We start from the raw sequence: 25,269 nt of genomic DNA on the forward strand, positions 1-25,269 counted from the left end.
CCCATCACTTTCACCTTCTCCCACTGGCTGTTTCTCACTTATATTTAAGTGTAATTATTACCAATTTAAAAGAATGAACTGACCAGAAGCTTTTGCATCTTGGATGGAGAGAAATATGGAAGGAACAAGAGAAGAGAAAAGCTAGCCTCTCTCAATCTCAAACCCTGATTTATTCACCGTTGGGTCCTATACATTCTATAAACTTCTCCTCTCGGTCAAGCTTCTACTTCTCTACTCTCTAAATGCTCTTCAACCTATCTGGCCCCTGATTTCAACACGTCACTGAAACATCACCACTGATCTCTTCTCCCTATATCCAAAGGAGACTTTCCCTTATTATGTCATGTGATCTCTCTCTGTTGCATTGGGTTCTATTGGATATTACTTCCACAGAACTTATCCTGCCCTTGGCACCCTTGATCTTCCAGATATTTGAAAGATCTGTCCTATTTTTGTGATCTTTCCTCTACTGGTTCTTTAAATGGTGTTCCTCAGCATTCCATCCTGGGAAGATTCTGGGATAAAGTAGATTAATTTAACCAGATTTCATGTAGAGACAGGCAAATATAAGGAGCTTTCTAATAGCTTTAATTATAGCTTTTCTATTTTACTCCTTTCAAGAACCTCATAGCATGGCTCAGGGTCAGTTGTTTTTCAGAACTACCCTGTAGTAGGATTATACTGAGTCACTCTTGCTAGTTAACCATTTTCATCCACTTCTTTTAGCAGTTCAGAAACTGTCCAATTCAGTGTCACTCCCATCAATTTCATGACCTCAATTTCACTTCCATCTCCTTCAAACTGAGGTCTCCCAGATCAACATCTTCAGCTCAGAACTCTGAGTTCCAAGACAAAACATTCACTAGACATCTTCAAATGGAAGTTCCCATGGTATCCCCAACATAACTCTCACAACTTGCTATTCCTGGGGGCTCGCATGACACCCACTCACTACAGCCAAAAAACTGAGTAGTTTTGATGCTGCCTCACCTTCAAACTCAGTTACAAATCCTAGAGCATTTATCTCCTTGTTGTTGTTACTTAGTCGCTCAGTCGTGTCCAGCTCTTTTGCAACCCCATGACTGTAGCCTACCAGGCTCCTCTGGCCACAGGATTTCCCAGGCAAGAATACTGGCTGGAGTGGGTTGCCATTCCCTTCTCCAGGAGATCTTCCTGACTCAGGGATCGAACCCATATCTCCTGCATTGCCAGGCAGATTCTTTACCACTGAGCCACCTGGAAAACCCATTTACCTCAAGGTCTCCCATACGCATCTAGTACTCTCCTTTCCCACTACCCCACCTCTAACTTCAAACTTATTAACTTTCGTGTAGATTGCTGCAATAGTCTAACAAAAAGGTGATTTTTTTTCTGTTATGTGCTATGTGATATGAAATCTATTTGTCATTATGGCTTCTCAGAGATCATCCTCCATAGGCCTAGGCAGGTGTTCAAGTTGCCTCTAAAGCAATATGTGGCAAGTAAGCACTTGAAATTGGCTAGTCTGAACTGAAACATGTAGTAAGTGTAATAGATACACACGATTTCAGACTTGGTATGAAGAATATAAAGGGAGTTCCCTGGTGGTCCAGGGTTGGGATTCCATGCTTCCACCGCTGGGGGCCCAGGTTCGATCCCTGGTTAGGATCCCACAAGCTGTGCAGTGCAGATATTATAATACCCCATTAATTATCTTTATAATGATTATATTTGAAATGGTAATATTGGACTTCCCTAGTGGCACAGTGGATAAACAATCTGCCTGCCAATGCAGGGGACACAGGTTCGATCCCTGGTCCAGGAACTAAAATCACATAGTGAAAGTGAAAGTCACTCAATTGTGTCTGACTCTTTGCAACTCCATGGACTATACAGTCCATGGAATTCTCTAGGCCAGAACACTAGAGTGGGTAGCCTTTCCCTTCTCCAGGGGATCTTCCCAACCCAGGGATCAAACCTAGGTCTCCCACACTGCAGGCAGATTCTTTACCAGCTGAGCCACAAAGAAAGCCCCAAATCCCATAAACCGAGGGACTACTAAGCTGTGAGCCACAACTACTGAGCCCGTGCTCTGCAACAAGAGAAGTGACTACAATGAGAAGCTTGTGCATCACAATGAAGAGTAGCTCCCGGTCACTGCAACTAGAGAAAGTCCACACGTAGCAACAAAGACCCAGCACAGCCAAAACTAAATAAAATAAAAACTCTTCTCACTAAAAAAAGAGGGATAGCAATATTTTATGTACTGATTAAATTTAATATTCTATTGAAATTAATTTTACCTTTTAAAAAAACTTTAAATTGTGGCTACTAGAAAAATTTAAATTACATTGTATTGCCACTAGGCAGTGATACTCTAGCAGCTGGAGTATGCTACTCACAGTGAGGGCTGAAGATCCCCGAAAAAAAGACCAATCCTTTCCATGTCCACAAACATCTTGGGACCATCAAGTGGCACCTTTTCTTCAAATGCAGGGACTTATCTTAACTTGGGGATCAGGTTAATGGAGTACTCCCTGCTGGGAAGTACTTCTGCTCAATGGATGAAATACAGCTTAAAGTCTGTACAAAGCCCAATATATTAAAACCAAACTTACAAAAAAGCTCTCTTAAGGGATTTCAGTGTCCTGGCATGCTTCCATCCACCAAACTACTGCCTCCTGTTAAATGAAAATGATCTTCCAGGCTGTGGATTACTTGTTTCATTTCTCTCTATAGCACCTCGTGCATTGTTGTGGGTGAAAATTTCTAAGCAGCTGGCTTACTGTGAATCGTGTTGGTCAGGGACTAAGGTTTCTCTTGGTTACCTTCTAAAGTCTTGTGTCAATAAATCCTTTAAATCCCCCTCACTGCCTCATGCCATTTCCATTTCTATATGTTCAAACATCAAAATCAAACAAATATTTGATTTATATTAATTTTTTCCAAAACGAGTTTTGTTGTTATTCAGTCACTAAGTCACGTCTGACTCTGTGACCCCATTGACTGCAGCATGCCAGGCTTCCCTGTCCTTCACTGTCTCCCAGAGTTTGCTCTAACTCACGTCCATTGAGTAGGTGATGCCATCCAACCATCTCAAGAAAAGGAGTTTAGCATTAGGCAAATGGCGGGGGGGGGGGGGCAGTGAAAGAATAAATTTAAAAGAATAGGAGAAACGAATTCATTGACCCCATGTTCAATATGCCTGACTATTATCAATCTGTAAGAAATGGATGTTGCATTTGAACCGAGATCAGCAGGAAGATGTCTAATAATAGCCTTGGGCAAAATTCCTGCAGACCACAGTAAATGCCCAAGGAAGCTCGTGTTTGTTTCTTTTCACTGACCTAGCACAATAAGTATCTTACTTTTAAAATGTATGCTGGCTGAGTAGCTACATACATGGTGGGGCTCATAAAGGGAGCCAAGGATGTCTCTGGAAATCTGGTCATCTTTTCAAGCACTAGCTGGGGAGCGCCCTACATCCCAGCTGACATAATGCACCTTCTGCAAGACAGCAGTCTCTTGGCACTGCTCCACTGTGAAGTGAAGCCCAAAATCAACTCCTGCAAACATGGCATATAGAACCAGCCCTTTTTTATTTCCAAGGCCTTCTCAGGTGATCTGTGGAACATCCATGTTCATGGAACTGATTTTGCAGGCTAGAATTACAACTTGTCTGTAACAGCAGAATGTACTTCTAGAAGAACTTGACCAAGGTCATTAACCAAAAGAAGACAGCTTTCAGGGTGACTGGGTCTAGTTGAAAAGAACTGACCAAAATCATGCAGCTAGTGGTAAATCTGGGCTTCCCTGGTGGCTCAGATGGTAAAGAATCTGCCTGCAATGCAGGACACCTGGGTCGGGAAGATTCCTAGAGAAGGGAATGGCAGCCCACTCCAGTATTCTTGCTTAGGAAATCCCATGGAGAGAGACTATAGTCCATGGGGTCACAAAGAGTCAGACAAGACACGACTGAGTGACTAACACTTCACTTTCCCTGGGCCCAGAGGATTGGCCTAGAGACATCGACTGAGGGTTGGGGACCTAGCAGGACACAGTCCCTACACAGGAGGAGTCCCATCCCTCAGGGGTTGGGTCTCCAAAGAAGGCTGTTACACCCTCTCCACGGCCACTCAGTTCCTCTTTTCGGCAGTCCACTTTGTAAGTCACATAGTATCAAGTTTAAGAAAAAAGACAGCAAAGAGTGAAAAACAAGTCAAGGACCAAGAATAAAGACTATAACAATAGAAAGAATTCTCAGAAACATCTCAAACCCGAGCCACCACAGTAAAAAAAATAAGTGTAGAAATAAGATTACATCCTTAAGGTGTGGGACAGGTTGGGAGGTGGGTAGGAGGTTCAAGCTGACTCATGTTGATATATGGCAGAAATGAAGACAACAATTGTAAAGCAATTGTTCTCCAAATAAAAACAAAAGGTTACATTCCTAAGACATAAGCTCTATCATAAAACCTAGGTAGTTTTCTATCTCTTTTCTAATTTCCTTATCAGTGTTATTTAATTCTATTTATTCCTCTTTCCTAGTACTCCCAATGGAAAGAAAGGCAGGTGGAAAATCTACAGTTATACGTTCCAGAAGCAGTTAGAACTGGGCATGGAACAACAGACTGGTTCCAAATAGGAAAAGGAGTACGTCAAGGCTGTATATTGTCACCCTGCTTATTTAACTTCTATGCAGAGTACATTATGAGAAATGTTGGGCTGGAAGAAGCACAAGCTGGAATCAAGATTGCTGGGAGAAATATCAATAACCTCAGATATGCAGATGACACCACCCTGATGGCAGAAAGTGAAGAGGAACTAAAAAGCCTCTTGATGAAAGTGAAAGAGGAAAGTGAAAAAGTTGGCTTAAAGCTCAACATTCAGAAAACCAAGATCATGGCATCTGGTCCCATCACTTCATGGGAAATAGATGGGGAAGCAGTGGAAACAGTGTCAGAATTTATTTTGGGGGCTCCAAAATCACTGCATGAAGCCATGAAATTAAAAGACTTACTCCTTGGAAGAAAAGTTATGACCAACCTAGATAGCATATTAAAAAGCACAGATATTACTTTGCCAACAAAGGTCTAGTCAAGGCTATGGTTTTTCCAGTGGTTATGTATGGATGTGAGAGTTGGACTGTGAAGAAGGCTGAGCGCCGAAGAATTGATGCTTTGGAACTGTGGTGTTGGAGAAGACTCTTGAGAGTCCCTTGGACTGCAAGGAGATCCAACCAGTCCATTCTGAAGGAGATCAATCCTGGGATTTCTTTGGAAGGAATGATGCTAAAGCTGAAACTCCAGTACTTTGGACACCTCATGTGAAGAGTGGACTCATTGGAAAAGACTCTGATGCTGGGAGGGATTGGGGGCAGGAGGAGAAGGGGACGACAGAGGATGAGATGGCTGGATGGCATCACGGACTCGATGGACGTGAGTCTGAGTGAGCTCTGGGAGATGGTGATGGACAGGGAGGCCTGGCGTGCTGTGATTCATGGGGTTGCAAAGAGTCGGACACGACTGAGCAACTGAACTGAACTTTCCAGAAAAGTTCTCCCTTGAACATGATTCCATTGTATCTTCAATATCCTTATCAATTTGCTACTTACAAGGGTCTAAAGTTTAGATTGCTTCAAAGTCCTGTCTATCTAGGTATGCCAACTTTCCACTCCCTTTCCTTAAAGAGCTATGCCAGGCTCTGTATTAGACACCAGGGATATAGTGAGGACAAAACAGGGTTTCTACTCAACAATCCCCTGGCAAACATAGACTCGCTGTCAAGGAGTTACCCACTGTCTCACTTCTGTCCCTAATGCACCTGGTAATACACCCCTTTGCCAGCTGTGTCTTTATCAATCTGTATGTAACCAATCTGTTTGTGTGCCAGTCTCTTCCACAATCTAAATCTCTAGATTCCACAGTACCTCTAGTATCTCTAGATTCCAGAGTACCACAGGGCTCAGAGCTTAGCATGTAGTAGGTACTCAATCACTGTGGGTAGCATTAACCCACATCACAATAAACAAACTTCACTATGAAGATTATATACCCAAACACAGGATTTCCCTGGTGGTCCTGCTGCTGCTGCGTCACTTCAGTCATGTCTGACTCTGTGCGACCCCATAGACGGCAGCCCACCAGGCTCCGCCATACCTGGGATTCTCCAGGCAAGAACACTGGAGTGGGTTGCCATTTCCTTCTCCAATGCATGAAAGTGAAAAGTGAAAGGGAAGTTGCTCAGTCGTGTCTGACTCTTAGCGACCCCATGGACTGCAGCCTACCAGGCTCCTCCGTCCATGGGATTTTCCAGGCAAAAGTACTGGAGTGGGGTACCCTCGCCTTCTCCTCCCTGGTGGTCCAGTTGTTAAGACTTCGCCTTGCAATGGGGGGGGACTCAGGTTTGATCCCTGGTTGGGAAACTAAGATACCACATCCATGGAGTCACCAAGAACTTAGGGACTAAACAACAACAAAATCCTGTGGAGCAACTAAGCCCCCGCACCACAACTACTGAGCCTGCACACTCCAGAACCCATGTGCTGCAGCTCGAGAGTCTGTGTACTGTAATGAAATAGCCTGCGTGCCACAGTAAGACTCAATGCAGCCAAATAAATAATTTTTTAAATAATAATAATAATATATAGATAAACACATGTAGACAGAGATGCTTGTACATACCTTCTCAAGTGCCAGGCTCAATCACTCACACAGTTCATCACAAAAAGGCCATTTTACACAATTGCTGAGATTTAAATAAAGTTTGTATCTATAAATGGTGACATTAAGTCACATTCTGGGACCTGCAATAAACCTTTAAGGCCCTTTATTTACCCAGAAATGTCCTTTTCTGTATCTCTAGGTAAAGTTAGAGTGAGTTTGGGGAACCAGTGTGTGCCTCAGTTAATACAATCACAACCACTCTGATAAATGCTACTCTCTTTTTGAAATAATGTTTTGTTATTGACCGTGGAGAAAGAAATGGCAACCCACTCCAGTATTCTTGCCTGGAGAATCCCATGGACGGAGGAGCTTTGTGGGCTACAGTCCACGGGTCGCAAAGAGTCGGACCCGGCTGAGCGACTTCACTTTCACTTTGTTATTGAGTCCTATTTTCTCTAAACTTTATGAATTCAAGTGGGTAACACGTGGGGGAAGGAGCCTGTCCTCTGAAGGGTTACCTTTCACGTCTTCCATGCACTTTCCAAAGCTAGTCAAGCAACTCAACAGTCAGACTCTGAGGGACCCACAATTGACTTGGGAAGACATGTTTGGTCCTGGGAGAAACACAGAATTCATATACTTTGAAATATGATGATATTAGCAAAGCTAAAGATCAATAGAAACCAGTAAAAAACATAAAAATGCTAATTTAATATTTTCATTTGCCACTCTCTTCAAACTTTGTTATTAAGTAGGTAATATGTGCCTTCGCTATTAAGTGTAAATCTAAATTTAGAATATACCCCTACAATGCAAATTTTGCTGATAAAAGGTGCTTCCAAAACTTAATAGTGGTTTATAAATTGGTAAATAGCCCCTATTTAAGCAGAGCCAATTTTTTATAGACCACAATAATGATGGACAACAGGGAAAATCTTTTATCATAGCAATCACTTTCACAGTTCAACTTCTGTATATCCTTCACATGCACGTGCACACACACACAGACACACATACAAGCCAGAACTGCCAAAAAGATGGGAGAAGAATGTACCTCACTTAGGGTGTGTCGGATGAGAACTTCCACTTTGCAGGTAGAGTTCTGGGTTCAGATCCCAGCTCTACAGCCCTTCAAAGCAGTGTGACTCTGGGGAAGTCACTTACTCTCTCTGAACCTCAGTTTCTTCATTTCTAAAATGGTGGGGAGGTGGAGGCGTAACACTGCCAGCTTTGCATGGATCTTGTGAGTTAACCTCCCAGATGAGCTGTCACAAGGGAAAGTGGAAAGTACTTGAACTTTCTTCCTTCCTTTGATTTCCTCTGCCCACCCTCTCAGGGAGAAGCAACCAAGGAGCAGAACAGCTAAAAGGCGGAAGAGAAAGGAAAAGAAGTGGGCACTGACACACGAACCAGAACTGGATGCCCCCTCTTTCTCTCCTGCCCTTTACCTGTCAGGAAGGTGTGTGATTAGAATTTGAACATCGAGTATAACGTTTAAAAAATATATTCTGGGTGATCTTGTAACAAGTATTTAAGGGTTAGTTTGTTGTTCTTGTCGTTTTGCACACGCCTTAACCAAGAGTTGTCTAGTGGTCCAAAGGAATCCCTTGGTAACAAACTTATTGGGATGGTTTGTATCCCATGAGAACACAGGTACTACCTTATGTATACTGTTCAGCAAGTGGCTTAAGCACTGGGGAGCAGTTAGTAGTAAAGGGTCCTAAGAAAATAGATCTTAAAAAAAAAATAGAAACATTAGTGAACAAAAGCCCACTATGCTCTAAGGCGACTTGTTTTCATGTTTTAGAAACCTGTCCTATCTCCTTCTGAACCCTTAGTAACCATTAAGAAGTAAGTTACAGGATAGACTAGACTTGGAATCTTATTTGGGAATCGCCTCATTTTGGGAGTTCACAGAAAATGCTATATCACAAACTCCTTTTTGTTAAAAAAAAAAAAAACCAACAACAAACTTATTGCACTTTTAACACAGGGACGGAGGAGGGGGTGGCTATCACTAGAGAGAGGATAGCTCTAACTAGTCTGTCCCTTGGATCTGAGGGTTCTAAGAAAGGTCTCACCAAGTTCACCAAGACTTCAGGCCACCCCAAAACCCACTACCCATTTGGTGCTTTTGATTGCTGGAGGATACACGCTGAGGCGATTGAGAACCAGCCACCTTTCACATTTACTTAAGGAATCATGAGCAGTGGCAGAGAAGCTGATGAAATTTGGGATGCCATTCACTGAGATGCAAGGAAGCTTGAGTGCTGTTTCCACACTTTGATTATGAAAGGCATGCAGCCCCTTTCCAAGTAAATGTAGCTGTCCCCGGTTCCCACTACCCGAAGAGAAACCCTCGGCAGCACGCTCCGGAAATGTTTACATTTAAGATGCACATTATTTCTGAACACAATACTGAGGGACCCTTTCATTCATGTATTTTGAAATTTTCAAGCGAACGGGTAAGTTTGGCTTCCATGTCGTTCTCATTTTTCCAAAATTGACATTAAGCACCGAAATTAGTTGAGGACAGAATCATTCCTTAGCTAGAATTTAGAACTTAACAACGGACACTTCCCAAGCTTTGTGGAGAGAATACCATTTTAAAATTGTACCGTAGGAGCTTCATCTTTAGACGAGACTACACCTAAAAGAAGAAAAGCCCATCCCCTCCTCCCAAGGCACAAAAACAGCATAGCCCAAGCGGCCCGCTTCCTACCCAGCCAATACAATAATGCTTTGTAAGCTGAGAGCAGCGCCCGGTATAGAAGCTAAGTATAAACAGCTGAGAAGGATTAGGCGGTAGCTCCATTCTCATTTACATGAAAATCCTCTAAGCATTGCTTTCCTCACTGGCTGCGGGCGCAGAAGGAACTCTTTTGTGCCATAGCCACGCATACATTTGCATCCTTTGTCTTTACTTACCAGTCGAGGCTGTGGGCATGTGTGCTCTATTTCCTCCATGGTTTCTGAGGGAGGCTCATTGGAAAGGGATTTTGGGATACCTGTTTCTGACTCAGCATCAGTGGTAAGTACTGGCATGGCCAGTGAATGCTCCCTCCAGCTCTACACCCTCTGAGAGTCTCCTCCCAGGCAGCGAATGTTTTCTTTGTCACGTATTTTTCTCTTCTCCACCCATCCCCCTTCTTCATCCCTTCTGTCTTTTCCAGGGGGAAGTAAAGAGGTTACCCCCTAATCCCCCGCCCCTTTCCTCCTCCGAGAAACCAAAAGGCAAGGCCTCAGTTTATCACTATAACAACCAGACTGCACTGGAGCGGCGGGTGCGGGATACAGTACCTTATTTGCATGGAGCGCGCTGGTTGGCTACTGTCATCATAGTACCACTCCGCCGGGGAGCGGCCGGGCCCCATTGGCTGGCCGGCCGTGCCCACAGGGCCCGAACTTGCCGCTTTTGTTTCTTCTGTTTAATTCAGTTGCAAAGGTCTAGGACCATTCTGGGCCAGGGACCTCGGCTGCACAACCCAGATAAGGAAAAAACCGCGTCCTGAGATGCCCAGCACGCCTTGAGACAGAACGTAGCAGATCTCCACTGAAAAAGGACCAAGTCCCTGACAGGAGTGTTTGATGTGCTGTAGTGAGAATTTTGCCAAATAGGAGTCACCCTGAAGACAAAGCCACTTTTGAGTCCAAACTCCTTGTGCCCACAATTGCCAGCTGGCCTCGGAGGACATATCAGGGCAGTCATTGTGAGCACCTGAGTGTTCACCCCCTTGACTGCAACAATAGCACCGGCAGATCCCCTGAGGCAGTGTAGCCCTGGCATTTACCCCTGGGGCTGCTCTGGGAGGAACTTTGAAGAAGGTAGATTGTCTTTGACAACCTGCCTTCCACCTCTGACTGCCCTCCACAATTGCTTCCTCCCTCAGCCACTCTATCTCCCTCAACCTCCCCAGCTATTCTGAGTTTCCTCAAGGTCTCGCTGTTGTCTGCCCTTCGATACACTCTTCCTTACACCCTTCCTTTGCTCCCATTCCCTAGGCACCCTGCTCTCAGCCAAATGCTCATGGCAATCACAGAAACATCCCAGATGGGGGTGGTAAAGATGATGTGCCTTAAAGTCTAAATCGTCCAGGAATAACCACCACTTTAGGAAGACTTTCTGGAGACGCACACCCAAAGGAAAGAACTTAAAAAGATACTCATTACAGTGAAATATCACACTTTAAATAACATTAATAAAGATCATGATGTTGGAATTTGCTTGTGGTCCAGTGGTTAGGACTCCTTGCTCTCACTGCCAAGGGCCGGGGTTCAATCCCTGGTCTGGGAGATAAAAATCCCACAAGCCCATAGGGTAGGGGGGAAAAAACCTTGGTAACTGTTAGCATTTATTAAGCACAAGCACAGTGCTAGGTACTTTACCTAGATCTTGTTTAATCTTCATAACAACCCAAAGAGGTCAATATTATTATCCCCATTTTACTGGTGACAAAACTGAAATTTAGAGTAATTGTTCAGGGCCTCAAACTCACAAGCAGGGAAACTGGGATTGGAAGGATGCAGGGGTGAGAAGGTGGAAGGAGGCAGCAAGTGTACTGGTAGGAAAAATATCTAGGTAGAAATCCTTGGGCTTCTAAATCTTTCATTTTAATCTATAGTAGTGGTTTTCATCCAAGTATGGTCAAGGACCAGCAGCACCAACTTCAGCATCACCTGAGAATTTGTTGGAAATGTAAATTATTGGTCCCTCAAGACCTGGTTCAGTAGGTCTGGCTGGGACCAAAATTTGCATTTCTAACAAGATCCTAGGTGATGCTGATGCTGCAGGTTCAGGGGCCATACCTAGAGAACCAGTAGTCCAAAGGATGGGATAAGAATACCTGCCCTGCCTCCTTCATAGAATTGGGGAGAGCAAATAAGATATCACGTGAAAGCACTTTGTGAATTAGAATGTTCTATAGTCATGTAACGTGGCATTATTATTATGTTTTTAATCACTCTTCAAATTAGCAAAGAGAGCAAGCCTTACAAGAAAAACAAAATGGATTCTGCAGGAGATATTTATAGTTTGGTAGTTATAGATCCTGCAACTTCAAATCAGAGTGACATCACTTGGCATTGCTAGACTTAAGAGAACTTCAGTGATGCAGGAATTCCGGTGATAATTGGAATTATCAATATTGTAAAGTAATTAACCTCCAGTTAAAATAAATAACTTTATATTAAAAAAAAAGAAAAAGGGCATTCCTACCTTATCTGCCCACCTCAGTTCAGTTTAGTTCAGTCGCTCAGTCGTGTCCGACTCTTTTTGACCCCATGAATCGCAACACACCAGGCCTCCCTGTCCATCACCAACTCCCGGAGTTCACTCAAACTCATGACCATCCAGTCGGAGATGCCATCCAGCCATCTCATCCTCTGTCGTCCCCTTCTCCTCCTGCCCCCAATCCCTCCCAGCATCAGAGTCTTTTCCAATGAGTCAACTCTTCGCATGAGGTGGCCAAAGTACTGGAGTTTCAGCTTTAGCATCAGTCCTTCCAATGAACACCCAGGACTGATCTCCTTTAGGATGGATTGGTTGGATCTCCTAGCAGAACAAAATACCTCAAGCTGCAAGTTTGGCTCTACCAACCCGTTTTACTTGAAAGAGCCAACCCCTGTAATACATTTAAGAGTCTCTTTCCCACCTGTACTAGGTGATATGGGAAGGAGATTGTCCATCCAGTCTAATACTTTCATTCCCTCACAGTAGTGGCTCTCCCAAAGAGCAGTGCTGCAGCCCTGGGAACTTGTCAGAAATTCTCGGTCCCCACCCCAGACCTACTGAGTCAGAAACTCAGGTGGTAGAGGCCAGGAATCTGAGTTTTAATGAAACCTCTGGGTTTTGGAGGCATTCTGCCACACCCTAAAGTTTAAGAACCACTGCCTAAAGCCACAAGATCCACTGGAAATCACCTAGCCCCCAAACCCTCACTGTGCTCCAGGCCACTGAGCTCCCAGCTTGGTTCATAATTGGTCCTCTAATTCCCCCTTCAGAGTGGGAGGCTCACCTGCGCCCATTTAGCAGACTCTTGATGACTAGTGGAGTCCCTGTGAACCCCTCTTGCCCCAGAGCCTAGACTGTGTGGTTATCCTCCACCTTTTCTGTTGTCAGAGTGGGCAGGTACCCTCTTCTTCCCCTCTTCATTCTCCCCTGCCACATCAAAACAAGATGCTGCTTCTGCTTGAGATGTCTTCACTGTGTCACCCAAGTCAGACTTTTAGCTAATGGTGCCACTATGTGCTCTAGATCCAAGTCGAACCTGACACATTATCAGCCCAAGTCCTTGAACCTCAAAATTGGACCTCTACCTGCTGCAATGGTCAGCTCTATAACTAACTCCATTCCCACTAATCCTATCCCAGCCTGTCTTGACTCCTCATGCTCCTCTTTCCACAGCCCAGTAGTTGAAACTCACAGATCTAAAGTGAAATAAACTCTTTCAGGCACTGGTCTGAGAGGGGCCTTTACCAGATTCACCCACTCTGGGGGTCAGTCTTGGCTGCTATTGCAACCTGATTCAAGAACTTCTTAATAATACCTGAATGGGTTATTGTAACGGGGCTTTGTGATACTATTAGGATGATTAAGAATGACCAGTTAATTATATAATATGGAATTAAGTATTTCATAATCCTCTGGGGCAGGGGTCCCCATCCTGTGGGATCTGATGCCTGATGATGTGAGATGGAGCTGATGTAATAAAGTACAAAATAAATGTGATTTGCTTGAATCACTCCAAAACCATTCCTACCACCCTGGTCCATGGAAAAATTGTCTTCCATGAACCTGGTCCCTGGTGCCAAAAAGGTTGGGGACCACTGCTCTAGGGGATATATGGGAGGATGTCTATAAAGGGATAGCAGGAGGGAGGTTACTGGGGTTATGGAATTGTTCTGTATCCTGATTATAATAACAGTTACACAAATCTATACACAATGTTAACACTGTTTAAAAAAATAAAACTCCATGGACGACATTGGTCAGTACATGCTACATACTTCAGAGAGTTCATACCCTTTGGCTGGCCCCAGAACTTTCCCTTGATAATTTATCCCCAAAGAAATAATCAGAAGCTCATAAATAGTTTCAAAGATGTTAATGCTGACTTATTTACAAAAGGCAAAAAAAAAAGTGATACAATTTACAGCAATAGGAAAAAGTTAAAATAAAAATGAAATACATACATATGTTATTATACATGCATTAAGAATCATGTTTTGAAGAAAAACTAATGCTAGGGGGAAGTGTAAAGATTGTGTCAGGTGAGAAAATCAGGCCACAACATATGATTCTGGAAATAACCCCAATTTTGCGATATGTGTTAATACATCCTAGGATAAAGCACTGGAGGGAAATAGATCACGATGTTAAAATGTGAACTCAATCGCCAGTCTATGTCTGACGCAGGATGCAGCATGCTTGGGGCTGGTGCATGGGGATGACCCAGAAAGATGTTATGGGGAGGGAGGTGGGAGGGGGGTTCATGTTTGGGAATGCATGTAAGAATTAAAGATTTTAAAATTTAAAAAATAAAAAAAACTAAAAAAAAAATGGAATTATGGGGGTTTGGGGCTTCTGTTTTACATTTTCCTGCCTATAACAAGTATTTTAAAATGAGCAGCTATTACCCCGATAGTTGCGGGGGTAATGAACATTATTACCCTTTCTCCCAAAAGGGATCAAGAGCCGGATACGGGGCACGCAGAGGTTAGCACACGAACAAACAGAAAGGTGCAGGGAGTCGGTGAAAGGAAACAAAGTTAAAAGTCAAGAGCGATGCTGGGGAGTCCTATCAGCAGTTAGCCGAAGCAAAGGGAGTGTGTTGGAGGCAGGGTGTTCAGAAAATCCCCAGGGAACTTTCGGGGACTGGGCTCTTGCATCTTGCAACCTTGCATCTTGCATCTTCATGAGAACTTGTTAGATTAGCGCTGCCCCTCCCGAGCACCACCATCTTTTCCAGCTACCATTTATCAAACGCCTCTTAGGCTCTTAGCACTATGCTAGGTACTTAGCGTGGGCTACTTGTAACCCCCTCAACAGCTGATCAGGTGAGGAAACCAAGTCATAGGGACCTTTGCTTCAGCTAGGAAGAGACCTAAGTATGACATCATTCTTCCCGCAAGCGCTCTTCACTTCAACATCGCATTGCTGGAAATACTCTTCCCAAAGATCTGCAGGGAAAAACTAAAATAATCTGTTTGGACCAGAAACTGTCCGAGCATTGCCTGATGCCTCAGGACTTCCCTTTGTTGTCAATGGGCAGCCAGCACCTGCATCTCTGCTGAGGGATTTATCTAGCCGCCGAAAGCCCCGCCCTCAGCCTCCCCGAATGTAACCTTTCGGCGAGGCTGAAGGGCCAGAAAAGGAACCACCCACACCCCCAAGAGCTCTCAGCCAATGACTGAGAGGACTCAGTGTATAAACACCCTACTGCGAAGATCCCCTGGAGGAGGAAATGGCAACCCACTCCTGTATTCTTGCCTGGGAAATCCCGCGGACAGAGGAGCCTGGCGGGCTACAGTCCATGGGGTCGCAAAGAGTCGGACACGACTGAGTAAGCACGCACCCACACACTCAGTCCTCAAGTGGGATAACTGAGTCTACACTGTTCTACACTGACTGCCAGAGTTCCCCAGGGGGATTAAGTTCAACTTCCCACGGTGGTAGCTGCTTGACATAGGCCGCAAATTGTACTGGTTGTCTTCCTTTCCTTGGCTCCCTTGCCCACACTCCTGTGGGTGTTGCCCAGATTCACCTCCCCATTTAACTACTTGAACTTGAATTCTTGTCTCAGGGTCTGCTTCTAGGGGATCTACAACTAATACCATTTCAGAGTCCCATCATAAAGTTCTAACATGATGTATTTCTTATGGCAAATACCTTTCATATCCTCGTCACATGTGGATAAAAATGAGTCTTAACAACGTATGCCTATTTTTTAAAAACCAGGCATTACATTTATGCTTGTTCTTCTTTAAAAATATCTTTCCCTTTTCCTCCATCTTTAATCCAGTCATGCTCCTATAAATTTTATATCCATTGTACACAAATGTAAAGCCAACTATACTGAAAATCTTAAAAGTTTGTATGTCCCTATATACATTATACTGCCTTTCAGGGTGAGGGGGTAGGGATGGGAGATGTGCCTCAAGGCTTTCAGGATCTTAGTTCTTAGACCAGGGATTAAAACCGGGCCCTCAGCAGTGAAAGTGCCAAGTCCTAACCACTGGACCACCAGGGAATTCCCTATAGTGATCTTGATATTTATCAAGAAGGCCATATGTGAAAACTTCCTTCATTCCAAATCCTTCCCCCGCTTACCAGCACTCCTGAGTTCACTATTTCTTCCTCTTTTCCTTTACCCTTCATTTTCTTCATCTTCTCAGATTTGCCTCTGATAAGGTATATGACTACAAGGAAAGGACATGGAAAGAACAAGTTCATGGAACTTAAGGTTTCCTGGAAGCCACTGTGACCATCTATGGAATGTTTTGACTTTCATGGCTCTATATTGAATCAGTTTCCCAGTTTTCTACATGTAGCTGACAGTTTGGACCTAAAATCTGATGTAGCCCAGGAAAAAAAAAAAGTTCACCATCTAAGTAATGAAACTCAGGATTTACTCCTTTTCACTCACTCCAGGGAAACTGTGGTGATAAAAGTTTTGGGTAAAGCCTTTCACCCCTCACTTGTTTCTTCTACACAGTGAATTCTATCATCTAGGACTGACAAGTTTTAATACTGAAAATTTTCAAATGAGCAAACAGATTCAGAGAGGTTAAGTAACTTGAGCAAGGTCATAGAGTAAGTGGCAGAAGTATACTTGAGTCCAGGTCCTCCTGAAGCAAAGTTCAGCTCTTTTCTACCAGACTACACTGCCTTACTTAGATTTGTTAACAAGGTCGCTGAGTTAACTTGTGCATATCTCGTCACCCCAAATAACCTCTCCACCTCTTTTCTATTGAATCCATGTAACATGAAGCACTCTTCACTTGTATTCATTCAGTTCATTTCCTAACTCTGAAACCCCAGACCTGGACTCATTGTAGGGGCTCTAGTTTACAGATGCATTGCCCAATTCACCGGTGGGTCAAGAAGGAGGTTGATACAGGCCATTAGGGGAAAAAATAATGATGGGACAGAAAAAGCAAAAAACTTTTTGTTTGAAAAACAAACTCAAGAAGCTAGAAAGTGCTTTATTTTATTCTTGACATGGATTTTCTTCTTTTTCCAGCTTCTAGAATAACCAGAAAAGAATTATCCCATTCATTTGACCAGAATTTATTGAGTCTGTTATGCAGAGTTTTAAGGGGCTAGGGAGCAACTGCACAGACTCAACATGAGAAACCTACTGCATGAATGAAAATGCCATTCACAAAATGTCACCTATCATCTTATATTATAAAGAAATAAATATTTGACATAAGTCAGAGAGGTGAGCAGGAAGGAGCACCAGTTCTTAGCATTCATGGACACCAGACTGTAATGGTTGTGCCTATGTTTGAGAAGATCCTAAAAGAGAGAAGTTGTTTTTATCAAAATGAGATGTATTTATCTAAATGCTGATGTAAAATCAGTTGTAAATATGATATGTTTTGTTTTGCTCTAGCAAAACAGATATGATAGCAGCTTTTGTGCATAAATTAAAGTTGCCCTTAACTAGAATAAATCATTCTTATTGACATTAGCAGCTGTGTAGTCAGTAAAGAATTATTGTTGCTATTACTTGGTGGTATTTATAAACACTTTTATTTTCCAAGTGCTTTATAATCACTTATTGTCTAATTAATATCTAATCATCTGTTTACAAGTAATAATCACGCATGTAGAGCAGTTTAATCAAAACTCCAAATGCAGCCACCATCATACTTGAGAATGTTATGTAAATTTTGGTCCCTCCTTGACGGGGCTTGGGTCCAGACATATGGCCAAAACAGATAATACAGCAGAAAAAAATGAATAAAGATTCCTCACTTGGATTTGAGCATAATTTGGAATCACAGCTTTTTGCATGCCAAATATATTATCTGAATGTCAGCGGGTAAGAATATAGGTAATTTTCAATGCTTAATGGCTCAATTACACAGTTTATATAAAATTTTTTTTTTTATTTAAGGCACAAAACTGGATGATAGTTTATAATACATGCTCAAGGGCAGGCACCAATTTAACATGGGAACTGTTAGTCAATCACTGTTTCAGTGATTTTTCAGGAAAAGAGATCAAATGTAGCAAAGGTGGTTTGGGGACCTTCAAGGTTAATCTATCCAGGTTCACGTGTAGACGAAGCTAGCCAGTACAAACCCCTGCCATTCTTAATTATCCACTGTATATGGATGTACTGCTGTCTCCCTTGGGTCTCCCCAAGTGTTATTCTATAAGCAATTATGGGAACCACGAAAGCATTTTTTAAGCAGATGAATGATATGCATACTAATCCAGCCTTTTTCCTCTAGGCTAAATTTTCCTACAAGTTGAATTGCTGAGTCAGAGGACGTGCATTTTTAAGGTTTTATATACATTTTTTGGGTTACTTTATTGAGTTGTCCTCCAGAATATGGCACTATTTGTCCTCCAAATCAACACTTCTTCTGATAATCCCCAAGAGGTACCTTTCTTGGTTATTGATCTGCCATTACCAGTGTTCTTCCTTCTTGCTTTCTCACCAGGCATAGTTTCCCAGTACTGCAGCAAATACTGCAGGATCCTGCAGGATCCAGAAGGCCTGATGTGCTATAAATGTGCTTGACTGGCAAGGGAGGCATCAAGACCATCTGATGTCAAGATGGATAAATTCATTCACAAGTAAACTATTATTACACTCCTTGGACTTTAAACTAATTCATTTTTGAATAGCTTGGACTCTAAAGTGAAATTTTCATCTTGCGAACTCTGTGCAATCTTTGAATGCTCAAAGAGAGATTTGGTTTAACCTAAGGTATTAGTTTCCTATTGCTGTTATAACAATTTACCACAAATACAGCGGCTTAAAACACCACAAATTTATCATCTTAAAGTTCTTAAAATTGCCATAGGTGATTTAAAGTGCCTATACTTAGTGGGCTAAAGTCAATATATCAGCAAGACTGCCTTTCTCCTGGAGCCTCCAGAGGTGGCTTTTTCCAGCTTCTAGAACTGCCAGCATTACTTGGCTCACACCCCTCTTCCTTCCATCTCAAAAACAGCAGTTGCACCCCTCCAGCCTCTGCTTCAGTAGTCACATCCCTTAACTCTCCTGCCTGCCTTTTTCCCTTGAAAAGACCCCTGTGGGACTTCCCTGGCAGTCCAGTGGTTGAGAATCCACCTGCCATTGCAGGGGACGCAGAGAAACAGGATTCTACATGCCTCGAGGCAACTAAGCCCGCATACCACAACTACTGAGCGCTCGCCATTTGGAGCCCGAGCACCACAACTAGAGAGAAACCCATGCACCCCAAGGAAGAGCCCGCAGGCCACAAGGAAGATCCACGTGCCACAGCTAAGACCCAACACAGCCAAATTAATAAATACACATATATATTTTTTAAAAAAGACCCTTGTGATGACACTGGGTCCACGTAGGTAATGCAGGATACTTATTCCCTTCACAAGACCTTTAACCTAATTACATCTGTAAAATCCCTTTTGCCATGAAAAGTGACACATTTCCCAGGTTCTGGGAATTAGGATGTGGCCATCCTGAGGGGGAGGGTACATCATTCTGCCTATCACACTTTCCTTAGCATGAGCTGGACCTGGTATCTCATCTGCAGATATTGGAATAATACATTGCCTGTAATTTTAATACTTAGTAATTTATGAAACTGTACTCTGTGTCAGGCATAGGCACTATACCAGGTTTGCAGGAAAGAATCAATGATTAGAGTGGAGTTTCAGACTCAGGTCTGCTGGACTTCAAAGCCCCTCCTCACCACGTGCTTCGTCTGTAGCTCATTTCCCATGCTCTGCTTGGTTCGCTCTCTTTGGCTAGCTTTCTGGTTGAAAGCTTTGCATTTAGTTTGACATTAAATGGTACAACCTAGCTAGATAAAACCTTTTATTAGGCCCCTATAAATCTCCTATTGGACTCATTCAGTAGGTGCCAGTGGAGGAGGTCATCTTGAAACACTCCTTCAATTTGGTGTCTTCACGTCTTCTAATAAATCTTCAAAAAAGTGGCATCAGATGGGCTCTTCCTCCATCATACAAGCAGAAGTGGACCCCCCCACCCCAGGTTATCTTCTGTGAGTGAAATGTTAATCTCTGAATAATCTCAGGTGGTGCTGGTGAAAGCTGATCATTCCAAAGGCCCCCATGTATCAATATACCAAATATCTTATTCTTGAAAACAGACAGCCTAACACTGGATTGGAAGAAACACAAGCTGGAATCAAGATTGCCAGGAGAAATATCAATAACCTCAGACATGCAGATGACACCACCCTTATGGCAGACAGTGAAGAGGAACTAAAAAGCCTCTTGATGAAAGTGAAAGTGGAGAGTGAAAAAGTTGGCTTAAAGCTCAACATTCAGAAAACTAAGATCATGGCATCTGGTCCCATCACTTCATGGGAAATAGATGGGGAAACAGTGGAAACAGTGTCAGACTTTATTTTTTTGGGCTCCAAAATCACTGCAGATGGTGACTGCAGCTATGAAATTAACAGACACTTGCTCCTTGGAAGGAAAGTTATGACCAACCTAGATAGCATGTTCAAAAGCAGAGACATTACTTTGCCACTAAGGTCTGTCTAGTCAAGGCTATGGTTTTTCCAGGAGTCATGTATGGATGTGAGAGTTGGACTGTGAAGAAGGCTGAGTGCTGAAGAATTGATGCTTTTGAACTGTGGTGTTGGAGAAGACTCTTGAGAGTCCCTTGGACTGCAAGGAGATCCAACCAGTCCATTCTGAAGGAGATTAGCCCTGGGATTTCTTTGGAAGGAATGATGCTAAAGCTGAAACTCCAGTACTTTGGCCACCTCATGCAAAGAGTTGACTCATTGGAAAAGACTCTGATGCTGGGAGGGATTGGGGGCAGGAGGAGAAGGGGACGACAGAGGATGAGATGGCTGGATGGCATCACTGACTCGATGGATGCGAGTCTGAGTGAACTCCGGGCATTGGTGATGGACAGGGAGGCCTGGCGTGCTGTGACTCATGGGGTCACAAAGAGTCGGACACGACTGAGCAACTGAACTGAAATGAACTGAACACTTTAGGGGGTATAAATTCATGTCTTAATAAAGTTTCTCACCATCTCTGCTTCACTCCACAAGGTTCTCAGCCTTGGCTATACATCAGAGTTATCAGCAGACCTGGGGAGGGAGGTTTTCAAACCCCGAGTCTGTATTCCCACTCCCTAGATATTCTGGCCTACTTGGCCTGTGACACAGTATCAGAACTTTTAAAGATACAAAACCAAAAAATTAAAGTTGAGAACCACTATGGTGAAACAGATATGGTGAGAGACTTAACTAAGACATGGGTTTTGACTCCCAAACAGTTTAAGCCTTCTTTTTTCCAAGACTCTATTTTGTTTGCATTGAAAGAAATAAGCCCCACTAGTGTATGTGTCCCAAGAAGCTGGCTATGTACAAACCTTCCTTATGTCTAAAAGCAATCATTTTAAACCTAATCTGTTTAAGTGCCAGAAGAGAGGTTATATCGAATGACTCACTAATGGTGCTTGAGAGAACTATACACACAGAAGCCCATCCTTGCTGTAAGAAGAAATTCTCTTGAGTAAGCAAGTAAGCAAGCATGGGATAAACACTTTCAAAGAAAAATAATCCTTTATTTCTGCAAAATAGTCTTAACCTCACCACACCATTCAACCATAAGAACTAAAAAGAATTAGCTAAACTAAACTAAAAAGAACTAAAAACTATTAGCATTAAACCATGGCAGTCCCTAGCACAAATAATACCACCATTGCTATACAGTAGGTTCTCATTCGATCATTCTTGAAGCTCGATGAGAAGTACACGAACAGGACAAATGGGAAGGGACTGCTTTGTCTAATTTTGCATGTTTGAAATTTTCCATAATAAAGTATTTTTTGAAAGTTAAAATTTGGTCACTGTTTATTAGTTGTCTAGCACTGTAAGTGCCTGTACTAAGGCAATGTATATAAATGCACAAAGTTTGCCATCAGACTTCTAGATTCACTGCTAAATTACAAACTGGTGTTCTTCAGCAAATGACCTAACATCTTTCAGCCTCAGTTTCCTCACCAATAAAGTAAAGCTAATTACATCCCTGAAGGCTTTGTAGAGAAAAAAATATAAGTAAAGTGCTTAGCTGAGTGCCTTAAATAAATACCTTTTTTAGACCTCCTTCCTTTGTTTTTGTTTTTGTTTGTTTGTTTTTTTTTTGTCTGCTACTTTTCAATATAGAAATGCAAGGAGCCCTTCGTGTCACCTAGACAAGTAATATTGACTCAGTCCATTTCTTTTCACATGATTCCCTGGAAAATGTAGACAGCCTGGTATGTTTGTTTCCAAGGGTTTAAAACAGCAAGCAAACTCTGGAGAGATCCAGGGAATGAGGAGTGAGAAAGAACATATGTAGTTAACTCAGTTTTCAGTCAAGGGTGGTTTTGTCCCACAAGGGATATTTAACAATGTCTAGAGACAAACTGTGGAAAATTCTTTAAGAGATGGGAATACTAGACCACCTGACCTGCCTCTTGAGAAATCTGTATGCAGTTCAGGAAATAACAGTTAGAATTGGACATGGAACAACAGACTGGTTCCAAATAGGAAAAGGAGTACGTCAAGGCTGTATATTGTCACCCTGCTTATTTAACTTATATGCAGAGTACATCATGAGAAACGCTGGGCTGGAAGAAGCACAAGCTGGAATCAAGATTGCCAGGAGAAACATCAATAACCTCAGATATGCAGATGACACCACCGTTATGGCAGAAAGTGAAGAACTAAAGAGCCTCTTGATGAAAGTGAAAGTGGAGAAAAAAGTTGGCTTAAAGCTCAACATTCAGAAAATTAAGATCATAGCATCCGGTCCCATCACTTCATGGCAAATAGATGGGGAAACAGTGGAAATAGTGACAGACTTTATTTTGGGGGGGCTCCAAAATCACTGCAGATGGTGACTGCAGCCATGAGATTAAAAGACGCTTACTCCTTGGAAGGAAAGTTATGACCAACCTAGACGGCATATTAAAAACCAGAGACATTACTTTTCCAACAAAGGTTTGTCTAGTCAAGGCTATGGTTTTTCCAGTAGTCATGTATGGATGTGAGAGTTGGACTGTGAAGAAAGCTGAGCACTGAAGAATTGATGCTTTTGAACTGTGGTGTTGGAGAAGACTCTTGAGAGTCCCTTGGACTGCAAGGAGATCCAACCAGTCCATCCTAAAGGAGATCAGTCCTGGGTGTTCATTGGAGGGACTGATGTTGAAGCTGAAACTCCGATACTCCATGGCCACCTGATGTGAAAAACTGACTCATTTGAAAAGACCCTGATGCTGGGAAAGATTGAAGGCAGGAGGAGAAGGGGACGGCAGAGGATGAGATGGTTTGATGGCATCACCGACTTAATGGACATGAGTTTGAGTAAATTCCGGGAGTTGATGATGGACAGGGAGGCCTGGCGTGCTGCAGTCCATGGGGTTGCAGAGTCAGACACGACTGAGCGACTGAACTGAACTGAACTGAGAGATATTTTTGGTTGTCACAAGCTGGGTGGAAGGGTGCTACTGGCATCTACTGGTTAGATACCAGAGATGCTACTAAGCATCATACTGTATGCCCAGGGTTGCTCCCCACAACAAATAATTATCTGGCCCAAGATACCAGCAGTACCAAGGCTGAGAAACCCTGGGCTGATGTGACTAAAACTCCTTAATGAAGCTTTTCCTAGATAATTAACTTTGCCTGTTCGTCTTATCTGACGCATAAAGGTTATTAAAGGCATGCTCAGGAGAAATCATTCAAGATGTGATTACTCTATCTCTGTGGCCCTAATTTGTTATTCATTTCCTTATGAGAAAAGAAAAATCTGAGTAGTATTCTGATTTTATTGCCTTTGAGTTTCAAAGAGCAAACTTGAAGCATGCACTGATTACCTTCTTAATTAATAGACTGCAAAGGCAGGGCATCACTTTATTAACTAGTGGGAAGGATGTACTATCTCCCAACAACTCGTGGTCTTTATTCCCCACTGTTATGCCACTGGGGGAAAATTGAGATGAAGAAGTTTCAGACTGTTCCCAAACAGATATATTTCTCTTGTTAAAATGGCCCATTTCAGTGTAGATGACACCTTCCTACCAAGATATTATTAAATAGAATCATCCCCTTTCTAAAGTCAGAATACCTGAGGTCAAGACCACAGTACCACAGGTGCTGAAGGAAAGAGGTAAATGGTGGTAACTGTGTATTTAACTGGCAAGCAATAGTCAGGTATTTCTGTGAGAGATGTTTTAGGAGGCAGTTGTTTAGTAGCTTCAGTCGTGTCTGACTCTTTGCGACTGACTATAGCCCACCAGGCTCCTCTGTCCATGGAATTCCCAGGCAAGATACTGGAGTCGGTTGTCATTTTCTCCTCCAGGGGATCTTTCCAACCCAGGGATCAAACCTACATCTCCTGTGTTGGCAAGTGGATTCTTTACCACTGCACCACCTGGGAAACCCTTTAGGGGACAGGGAGTGGGGTAAAAATCTTTGAGAAGAAAAAAAGGGTGGGGGGGAATCTGGACAGGTGGTGGAAGGGCTTAAGAATCTATGATGTGGTTCCTATTTCTTTATTTCTACCTCACCCCATCCCATCCATTCTCTGAAAACTGCCCCACCCCACAGCCTAGGGAATTGGGTTAGGACACCTAGTTAAGAGAACCAATCCAGGCCTATTCAGTGGTTTCTCAGATCCTCAGATTCCCTCTTTCAGGAATTAGAACTAAGAGATAGAGACTGAGTGGGTCTGGAGCTGAGTTGTAGGCAGTATGTCCACAGATGACTCTTAAGGACAAGAACCAGAATAGCTTGAGAAGCCCTCAGGGGTTATCTGTGGACATACTATCTACAACTCAGCTCTAACCATCCATGTCTGAGACAGATGTGTCCACATCCCTACCAAGAGATGAGACTAACATGAGAAATGAAGCTGAGAGCTGTCTACAGGGAAAGGCCACTTAACAGACATTTGAGCTCCATGCCCAGGAGGGTCAAGGGATGACACTCTGCCCCAGAGACCAGCTCACAATAAATTCCCTTTCTCAGAAATCCTGTAAGTAGTTCTAGATATACCACACTTCTAATACTTTCATATATAGTCTTACAACTGTTTTGCGTAATATTGAATTATTGTTTATCTAATCATGTTAGCTAATTCTCATTTGTAACTTTTATACTTATGTCTCATTTTGTCAATTAACTTACCAACTGGACTTGGAAAGATCAGTTCCTACTCTCAGGGTCCATCCACTTTCTTATATCATCCTCAACCCACTCAGACTGGCTTCCACCACTCCACTAAAACTGAATTATGTTTCTATGTGTTTCTTAGATGCACAGAAAGATCTTTCCGAGCAGCAGATCTTGATTAGGAGAGATTTCATCTCCTTACCCCCAAGGTGATTTTGCAGTGTCTGTCTTGATGGTCAGAAGTTGGAGGATG

At 42.9% G+C, this 25,269-nt stretch overlaps 1 protein-coding gene across 2 annotated transcripts in view; it reads right to left on the reverse strand.

The window, feature by feature from the left end:
- The window catches only part of PCYT1B (phosphate cytidylyltransferase 1B, choline), a 144,783-nt gene that overhangs the window by 108,261 nt on the left and 11,253 nt on the right, over nt 1-25,269 (reverse strand). The window contains exon 1 of one of the 2 annotated variants that reach the window (XM_042241691.2): nt 9,573-9,913. The exons of the other annotated variant lie outside the window; for it this stretch is intronic. Coding sequence (XP_042097625.1) covers nt 9,573-9,689 — 117 coding nt within the window. The 5' untranslated portion in view covers nt 9,690-9,913. Of the gene's footprint in view, nt 1-9,572; nt 9,914-25,269 lie in introns of those variants that run through there. 2 annotated transcript variants of the gene reach the window in all.

This window comes from Ovis aries, chromosome X (assembly GCF_016772045.2).
Source record: "Ovis aries strain OAR_USU_Benz2616 breed Rambouillet chromosome X, ARS-UI_Ramb_v3.0, whole genome shotgun sequence".
NCBI classification, from domain to species: domain Eukaryota; kingdom Metazoa; phylum Chordata; class Mammalia; order Artiodactyla; family Bovidae; genus Ovis; species Ovis aries.